This window comes from Blennius ocellaris (assembly GCF_963422515.1).
Source record: "Blennius ocellaris genome assembly, chromosome: 23".
Classification (NCBI taxonomy): Eukaryota; Metazoa; Chordata; class Actinopteri; order Blenniiformes; family Blenniidae; genus Blennius; species Blennius ocellaris.
In genome coordinates, this window is record NC_137672.1 from 18,841,293 (window position 1) to 18,851,292 (window position 10,000).

The 10,000-nt window shown below is 42.5% G+C and overlaps 1 protein-coding gene across 1 annotated transcript in view; it reads left to right on the plus strand.

Annotated features, from left to right (window-relative positions):
* The window catches only part of dysf (dysferlin, limb girdle muscular dystrophy 2B (autosomal recessive)), an 80,285-nt gene that overhangs the window by 26,612 nt on the left and 43,673 nt on the right, over window positions 1–10,000 (plus strand). The window contains 15 exon segments of the mRNA XM_080519169.1: window positions 320–466; window positions 552–683; window positions 1,371–1,537; window positions 2,423–2,537; window positions 2,793–2,898; window positions 3,689–3,831; window positions 5,805–5,978; window positions 6,270–6,314; window positions 6,320–6,353; window positions 7,142–7,219; window positions 8,396–8,464; window positions 8,467–8,580; window positions 8,660–8,796; window positions 9,628–9,657; window positions 9,749–9,784. Coding sequence (XP_080375295.1) covers window positions 320–466; window positions 552–683; window positions 1,371–1,537; window positions 2,423–2,537; window positions 2,793–2,898; window positions 3,689–3,831; window positions 5,805–5,978; window positions 6,270–6,314; window positions 6,320–6,353; window positions 7,142–7,219; window positions 8,396–8,464; window positions 8,467–8,580; window positions 8,660–8,796; window positions 9,628–9,657; window positions 9,749–9,784 — 1,527 coding nt within the window.

Genomic DNA, 10,000 nt, shown 5'->3' on the forward strand with positions numbered 1-10,000 from the left:
TGAAAAAACAAAAATGTACAAAAACGACATAAATAATTTTTTTAAATAATTAACATCACGTTACAATAACTACGAACAAATAATAGCATCATGATAGCAAAGTGTGTGTATGTGTGTGCGTGCGTGTGTGCGTGTGCGTGCGTGTGCGTGTGTGTGTGTTAAAAGAGACACAGTATATCCAGCCATAACAAGCCTGTGTGTGTGTCTATTCGTGTGTGTGTGTGTGTGTGTGTGTGTGTGTGTGTGTGTGTGTGCGTGTGTGTGTGTGTGTGTGTGTGCGTGTGTGTGTGCGTGTGTGTGCGTGTGTGTGTGTGTGCAGCCTCAGAACAGCCTCCCCGACATCGTGATCTGGATGCTGCAGGGCGACCACCGGGTGGCGTACCACCGCATCCCGGCGCACACCGTCCTCTTCTCCCAGCAGCACTGTGGCAAACACTGTGGACAGCTGCAGACCGTCTTCCTCCAGGTACACACACACACACACACACACACACACACACACACACACACACACACACACACACACACTTGACGTGCGTCGTGTTGTCCAGCGTCCTCAGGGTGGCGCCGGCGAGGCCAAACTCCCCGGTCAGCTGAGGGTCAAAGTCTGGTTCGGACTCGCCGCCGACGCCAAACACTTCAACCAGTACGCTGAAGGCAAACTGTCCGTGTTCACTGAGACGGTGAGACACACACACACACACACACGCACACACTAACGCGCACACACACACACACCCACACGGACACTTTGCTCTCATGATGCTATTATTTGTTCGTAGTTATTGTAATGTGATATTAATTATAAAACATTTTACTTATGTAGTTTTTGTAATTTTTGTTTTTTTCTAATTTTTTAAAATTTTCTTTTCAAATTTTGAGTTAGTTTTTCAAATTTTTTGTTAGTTTTTAGATTTTTTTTCTTACTTTTTCAAAATTTTAAGTAGTTTTTCACATTTGTTCTTAGTTTTTCAATTTTTAGTTAGTTTTTCAAATTTTTTCTTAGTTTTTCAAAAAAAAATTGTTTTTCAATTTTTTTTTCTTAGTTTTTCAATTTTTTTTCTTAGTTTTTCAATTTTTTTAGTTTTTAACTTGTTTTGTTAGTTTTTCCAATTTTTAGTTAGTTTTTCAATTTTTGGGGGGTTTTGTTTTTAAAATTTTTCATTTTTTCAAAAAAATATTCAATTTTTTTTGTTAGTTTTCCAAATTTTTTCACACACGAATAGACACACACACAGACTTGTTATGGCTACATATCCTGTGTCTCTTTTAACACACACACACACACACACACACACACACACACACACACACACACACACACACACACCGAGCCAGACCTCACCCCCCCCCCCCTCCCCCCTCTACAGTATGAGAACCAGACTCGGCTCGCCCTGGTGGGCAGCTGGGGAACTGCAGGTCTCACCTACCCCAAGTTCAGCGACGTGACGGGCAGAGTGAAGCTTCCCAAGGAGGGATTCAAACCGTCGCCCGGCTGGACCTGGGCCGGGGACTGGTACATCAGCCCCGAGAGGACGTGAGTCTCACAGCAGTGTGTGTGTGTGTGTGTCTGTGTGTGTGTGTGCCGTAAACAAAAGTACATAAATGTGTGTAAAGTGCACGGAAACACACACATACGAATCATGAGACGTCAACACACCAGACACACACATAGAACAGCAACACTAATAAACAACACACACAAAAAACATCAAAGTGAAGAAAAACAAGGCACACACACGGGACATAAACAACAACATAAAACAGTAACACACACAAAAGCACGAACGCACGCACACATAAAACCGTAACAATGTAGCATAAGAGACACACACACACACACACAAAACCGTAACAATGTAGCATAAGAGACACACACACACACACAAAACCGTAACAATATAACATAAGAGACACACACACACACACAAAACCGTAACAATATAACATAAGAGACACACACACACACACACACACAGACACACACACACACACACAAAACCGTAACAATATAACATAAGAGACACACACACACACAGACACACACACACACACACACAAAACCGTAACAATATAACATAAGAGACACACACACACACAGACACACACACACACACACACAAAACCGTAACAATATAACATAAGAGACACACACACACACACACACACACAAAACCGTAACAATATAACATAAGAGACACACACACACAGACACACACACACACACACAAAACCGTAACAATATAACATAAGAGACACACACACACACAGACACACACACACACACACAAAACCGTAACAATATAACATAAGAGACACACACACACACAGACACACACACACACACACAAAACCGTAACAATATAACATAAGAGACACACACACACACAGACACACACACAGGTGACGTGTGTCCCCCCAGGCTGCTGTTTGATGTGGACGCCGGTCACATGACCTTCACAGAGGAAGTGTTTGAGAACCAGATGAGGCTGCCGGGCGGCCAGTGGATCGGCATGACGGAGGGCTACACTGACGTGGTGGGTCCCCCTCCTCCACCCATCCTCCACCCATCATCCATCCATCCATCATCCATCCATCCATCCATCATCCATCCATTCATTCATTCATGTCAGGAGATAAACTCGTGTGTTTGTGTGTTTGTGTGTGTGTGTGTGTTGTGTGTGTGTGTGTGTGTGTGTGTGTGTGTGTGTGTGTGTGTGTGTGTGTGTGTGTGTGTGTGTGTGTGTGTGTGTGTGTGTGTGTGTGTGTGTGTGTGTGTGTGTGTGTGTCAGAACGGAGAGAAAGCCGTTCCTAAGGACGAGGTGGAGGTTCCTCCAGGGTGGGTGTGGGAGGAGGTGGAGTGGAGCGAAGACCTGAACCGGGCGGTGGACGATCAAGGTGGGACGCCTGCTGTGTGTGTGTGTGTGTGTGTGTGTGTGTGTGTGTGTGTGTGTGTGTGTGTGTGTGTGTGTGTGTGTGTGTGTGTGTGTGTGTGTGTGTGTGTTTCTTGTTGTGTGCCTGTTCATTTTCGTACGAGTGTGATTTATGTCACGTGTGTGTTTTGGTCATTTATGCATTTATGTGTGTGTGTAATTCATGTTTTTGTGTCTGTGTGTGTGTGAGTGTGTGTTTTCAAGTTTTTTTTGTGTGTTTCATGTTTGTGTGTACTTGTGTGTGTATCCAAGTTTTTTTTGTTTTTCATGTTCATTTATGTGTGTGTGTGTGTGTTTCCTGTTTGTGTGTATGTTCCGTGTGTGTGTGTGTGTTCATACCTGTTGTGTGCCTGTTCGTTAATGTTTTTGTATGAGTGCGATTTATGCACGTGTGTGTGTGTGTGTGTGTGTGTGTGTGTGTGTGTGTGTGTGTGTGTGTGTGTGTGTGTGTGTGTGTGTGTGTGTGTGTGTGTGTGTGTAATCCAGGTTTTTGTGTCTGTTGATGTTTTCGTGTGTGTGTGTGGTGTGTGTGTGGTGTGTTTGTTTCCTGTTTGTGTGTGTGTACATGTGTGTGGTTTCTTGTTGTGTGCCTGTCTGTTAATGCTTCTGTACGAGTTTAGTTTATGTGGCGTGTTTGTTCATTTATGTGGCGTGTTTTGTTCATTTATGCATTTATGTGTGTGTTTAATCCATGTTTTTGTGTTTTTGTGTGCGTGCGTGTGTGTGTGTGTGTGTGTGTGTGTGTGTGTGTGCAGGCTGGGAGTACGGCCTCACCATCCCCCCGGACCGCCGTCCCAAGTCGTGGGTTCCAGCGGAGAAGATGTACCACACCAGCCGGCGGCGGCGCTGGATCCGCCTGAGGCGTCGCGACCAGCAGAAGACGGAGGCTCTCAGGAAGGTGGAGCAACTTCCTGTCACGGGTTTCAAAATAAAACTCAATGCATTAGAAAACTTGTGATATAATGAAAACACAGTCCTCCGGCTCATATTTAGAATTTTCTTCTTCTTCGTCTTCATTTACAGATATTTTATTATTTTTCTTTGTATATTTATTTATTTAAAAATATTTTTAAATTACATTTATTATTTTTCTTTGTTTATTTATTTATTTAAAAAAACCATTTTGAAATTAAATGTATTCATTTTCTTTGTTTATTAAAAAAAATATTTTAAATTTAAATTTATAATTTTTCTTTGTTTATTTATTTATTTAAAAAAGATATTCTAAATTTAAATTTATTAATTTTTTTTTGAGATATTTTTCCTTCATTTCCTCTCATTCCAGAGTTTTATTGTCATTTATTAATTTTTCACAATAAATATTTGTAAATTGTACAAAATAATATACATTTTAAAATTTGATATTGTAACTTTTTGGAATAGTGAATTAATATTAACACAAATTGTGTTTCTCCTCATTATCATGCATTTTAAAAACAAAGTAAATTAAATTAAAAAACAAAGACAAGTCATATTAACTCGCGATCAGATGCAATTCTCCGTCTTCGCCACTAGATGGAAGTATTGTGACATAAATAGTCTTTTGTACCTGAAACATTTCTTTTTCTATTTATTTATATTTTTAAACACATTCAATTCACTCTGTTCTCTTTTTGTATAATTACATTTTTTTCTTTGTAGATATTTTTGTCATTTCCTCTTATTGTATTTTTTGGTGATTTTACTGATATTGCCAACTTGAACAAAAATATACTTTTTTAAATGTATTCTTGTAAATTCTTCAAATTGATTAATATTAACAAAATTCCAGGTGCATATTTTGTATATATTTATCATGACGGGTGATGTTTCTCCTCATTATCATGCAGTTTAAAAACAAAGTAAATTTCAATTTTATGTCATATAGACTTGTGTGACCAGATGCAGTTCTCCGTCTCAGCCACTAGATGGCGGTATTGTTACACCAGTGAACATCAAGTACAGTTCATTAGTTTTATGTTTCTGAAAGCAAAAATTAAAATACGAATCTACATTTAAAGAAACGGTTAGAAATTGTTGAATTAAGCAGGATGAGTCACGTTCCAACACATTTCACTGTTTTTAAATGAGCAAAAACATTTAATTTGACGATTATCTGACGATAGATTGGCTCGTTTTGTTCACATGTATGTTGTCTTGTTTTTACCCACATGGAAAGAACCTATATACACATGTATGTTTTAATATAGGTATTGATATAGAGTTTTAATATATGTGACATGTATAAAAATGGCCATTTTCCTATATCACATGTACAGAAATGCACATATATGTCCACATATACGTGCATACAGGTACCTATTTAGGTACATATATGCACGTATATATGGGTGCATATATGTACCTATATGTTCTTCTTGTATAATTGTTTTTTAGTTGGTTCTTAGTTATTGCCTTGATAATGTATGACAGTTGCCAAAGTGAGATATGGGATATATATATATATGTGTATATGTATATATGTATACGCATATATATATACGTATATATGTATATATACATATATATGTATATATATATGTGTGTGTATAAATATGTATATATATATATAAATATACATGTGGAAATAAAGAATCAGTACAGGAGACCTATATGGGCTGTATATTCACATATATGCACCTTTTGCCTATATGCACATATATACGCATGTATGCAGCATATATGTGCATATATCCTCGTATAGGTTCTTTCCACGTGGGTAATAGTTTCCTCACGTTTATTAACGAAAAGCATCAATGGGGTTCATTTCCTGGAGGAAGTGATTCCATTTAGCTTTGGAGGAAACAGGAAGTGACCAAATATGGTCGTTTGTGTGTGTGTGTGTGTGTGTGGTGTGTGTGTGTGTGTGTGTGTGTGTGTGTGTGTGAGCAGCAGCGCCCCGACGAGGTGGAGCGTGAGGGCTGGGAGTACGCCTCCCTGTTCGGGTGGAGGTTCCACCTGAAGCCCCGCAAGACGGACAGCTTCAGGAGGCGGCGCTGGCGCTGCCGCATGGAGCCGCTGGAGAAGACGGGGCCGGCGGCCATCTTTGCCCTGGAGTGCTCTCTGGTGAGGGGGGGGGGGGGACCCTTTTTAAAAACGTTGAAAAAGAAAAAGCACACAGATGTCTGAATATCACATCCAAACGTGTGGGTTAAAAAGATCAAAGGGTTCAAAGTGGCGCTCTGACGGCCGCCGGAGGAACCTTCCGGACCTTTAATGCCGCCGCAGTAAAGGTTCCTCACAAGTTGGGGGCTGAAACGGCGGGAAAATGACCCGCCGGCGAGCTTTTAATGTGGAAGTCCCCACCCGCGGAGGGGAAGTGTGGTTTGAGAGGAAGTGACCTCGGTGTTTCCACAGAGCAGCGTCGAGGACCGGAGTGACGACAAGTCGGTCACGACCACCTTCGAGTGAACAGACCCACCATCTCCTGCTGCTTCGACCGTGAGACTCACCCTCTCACTCTCTCTCTCACTCTCACTCACTCTCTCACTCTCACTCACTCTCTCACTCTCTCTCTCACTCACTCTCTCACTCTCACTCACTCTCTCACTCTCTCTCTCACTCTCACCCTCTCACTCTCTCTCTCACTCTCTCTCTCACTCACTCTCTCACTCTCACTCACTCTCTCACTCTCACTCACTCTCACTCACTCTCTCACTCTCTCTCTCTCACTCTCTCTCTCACTCTCACCCTCTCACTCACTCTCTCACCCTCTCACTCTCTCTCACCCTCTCACTCTCTCTCTCACCCTCTCACTCTCTCTCTCACCCTCTCTCTCACCCTCTCACTTCACGCTCTCACTCTCTCTCTCACCCTCTCACTCTCTCTCTCTCTCACCCTCTCTCACCCTTTCACTATCTCTCGCTCTCACCCTCTCACCCTCTCACTCTCTCTCTCTCACCCTCTCACTCTCTCTCTCACCCTCTCACTCTCTCTCACCCTCTCACTCTCTCTCTCACTCTCTCTCTCACCCTCTCACTCTCTCTCTCACCCTCTCACTCTCTCTCTCACTCTCTCTCTCACCCTCTCACTCTCTCTCTCACCCTCTCACTCTCTCTCTCACTCTCTCTCTCACCCTCTCACTCTCTCTCTCACCCTCTCACCCTCTCTCACTCTCACCCTCCCTTTCTCACTCTCTCTCTCTCTCTCTCTCACCCTCTCACCCTCTCACTCTCCCTCCCTCCCTCCTCCTCCTCCTCCTCCAGTGTAATTGTCCATCTCTCCTCCAGGAGGAACTCGTTACCACCTGAGGTGTTTCCTGTACCAGGCTAGAGACCTGCTGGCCCTGGACCAGGACAGCTTCTCTGGTAAAGCCTTGCTCCTGCTCCTTCCTCCTTATAGAGCATCTTCCTCCCCCTCCAGTAGAGTTTTCTCTGTGAGCGTCAGAGTGTTCAGTTTCAGCTCGACTCCCTTCGTCTCTCCAGAGACACAAAGTTTGATAAAAACCAAACATTAGTGCCGATGAAGTCTGGATCACGTCGCTCTGGTTATTGTTTATTGTTTATTGTTTATATGAGGTAACTGTCTGTTGGGACTGGACTGTGTGTGTGTGTGTGTGTGTGTGTGTGTGTGTGTGTGTGTGTGTGTGTGTGTGTGTGTGTGTGTGTGTGTGTGTGTGTGTGTGTGTGTGTGTGTGTGTGGTGTGTGTGTGTGTGTGTGTGTGTGTGTGTGTGTGTGTCAGGGTTAATTGAGCGCTGGTGGAAAATGCTCTTAACGTGTGTTTAGCTTGATGCTAACAGCTCCTCAGAGGCTCTTTACTGGAGCAACAATAATAAACTCCCTTCTGTGTGTGTGTGTGTGTGTGTGTGTGTGTGTGTGTGTGTGTGTGTGTGTGTGTGTGTGTGTGTGTGTTTCAACGTGGAGTGGAGCGGTTGTGACCTGGAATAACAAACATGTCTCTGCGGCGGTGTTTCCCAGCCCTTCCAACCCTACATAGTTTGGAAACGCACGAATTTGTGTTTCAAATTCTCCTCTGTCAGTTTCAATCCCGCCGGATTTGAACCCTCCTCCGTTTTTTTCTCCACGTCGGGGGGGGGGGGTGGGGGGGGGGGGGGGGGGGGGGGGGCAAAGTTGTGTTTTTGATTTTATCGCTTTGTGTGTGTTTTATCAACTTTTTACCAAAAAAGAACGTATCGACCCGAACTGGAAATTTCTCGGGATGATTTGTCGTCAGCAAATCGAGGGTTAAAAAATGTATTTCCGTCACGACGCGATCGGTTTTAATCCGATCGGCGTCAAACGGACGTCAAATGTCGCATTTTAAATTCCCTATCCTCGGATATGTCACATGACATCATTACCATGCTTAAGATTTGGGGTCAAAGGTCATCGGGGGGGGGTGGGGGGGCGGTCCATCACACAGAAATGGTAAAAAGGGTGAACGTCAGCGTCAAACATGAAGTAATTGGTGGAGCCGACGACCTTTGCGATTGGTTTCCATGGCGACCGATCATCAACGCGCCTACCCCCCCCCACCCCCGCAGACGCCTACGCCGTGGTCTCCTTCCTCCACCAGTCCCAGAAGACGGTGACGGTGCGAAACACCCTGAACCCCACTGGGACCAGACGCTCATCTTCTACGAGGTGGAGATCTTCGGCGACCCCGCCGCCGCCGCCGCCGCCCCGCCCAACGTGGTGGTGGAGCTGTACGACCAGGACACCTACGTGAGTGGTCGCCACGGAGACGGGGGGTCGTCGTCGTCGTCCCGTTGTCAGTGTGTGTGTGTGTGTGTGTGTGTGTGCAGGAGCGGACGAGTTCATGGGTCGGTGTGTGTGTCGGCCCGCCATGACGGCGGCGCCGCGCCTCGCCTGGTTCCCCGTCCGCCTCGGCGAGAAGCCGGCCGGCGAGCTGCTCGCCGCCTTCCAGCTCATACGCAGGGAAAAGGTCAGAGGTCAACGTCGCCCGACGTCACCCTCCTTGTCGAGGTTTCACTTTGTCGCCGTGGAAACGGAGCTTAAAAGACCCTCAGTCGGGTTTTAGCATCAAGTTTGGTTTTTGTTTTATTTCCGTATTTTTTTAAAATAGAATTTTTTGACTATTTTCTCTTTTATTTTTTATTTATTTAATAATTATTGTTTCACTATTTTTGCAAATGCAACTTCTCCAACTTTTTTCTCTATTTTAATTTTGATCCATTTTGTTCATTTCATAATTATTTTATTTTTATTTGCTTGTATTTACTCATTTTATTTCAGTATTCTCTTACATCGTATTTTTATAAGTATATTTCTTGTAACATGAGAGTAAATATTAACATTTTCAAAGTTAAATATATATATATATTTTTTTTTTGTATAAATTAATAAAATATGTTTGATTCTCTTAAAATGTAAAAATCATATTTTGATTTTGATCCATTTTGTTTGTTTCATAATTATTTTATTTTTATTCTATTAAGTTAAATATGAAGTGCTTGTATTTACTAGTTTTATTTCAGTTTTTGTTGAATTAGTATTCTCTTACATCATATTTTTATTACTTATTATATTCCTTGTAATATGAGAGTAAATATTTTAATTTTGAAAGTTGAATAAAAAATGTTTTTTTAGTAGTTTAAATTAATAAAATATGTTTGATTCTCTTAAATTGTAAATATCCTGATATTTGATTCTGACATTATTTTTAATTTAATATCATTTACATTTTGCTGCTTTCAATGTTTTTAACACGTTTTAATGTTGGAGTTTAAATATATGAAATATTATTATTTTGCAGCCGGCGATTCATCACATCCCGGGTCAGGAGGTCAGTTCACCTCCGCTTCTCTCCTCCTTTTCTTTTTCTTTTGTTGTTTATTTTATTTTGAAATGTGAGTCTTTTCCCGTCTCGTCCTCAGGGGGACGTCCTGACGTCCAGCCACGTCCTGGACGAGGTACATTCTGTGAAAATACTAATTAACCCTTTTATAACTCATTTCACCTGAAGACATGATCGATGACCTCAACGCTTCTCCTTTCTTTCTTTCTCTCTCTCTCTCTCTCTCTCTCTCTCTCTCTCTCTTTCTTTCTTTCTTTCTCTGTCTCTCTCGCTCTCTTTCTTTCTTTCTTTCTTTCTTTCTTTCTCTCTCTCTCTCTCTCTGTCTTTCTCT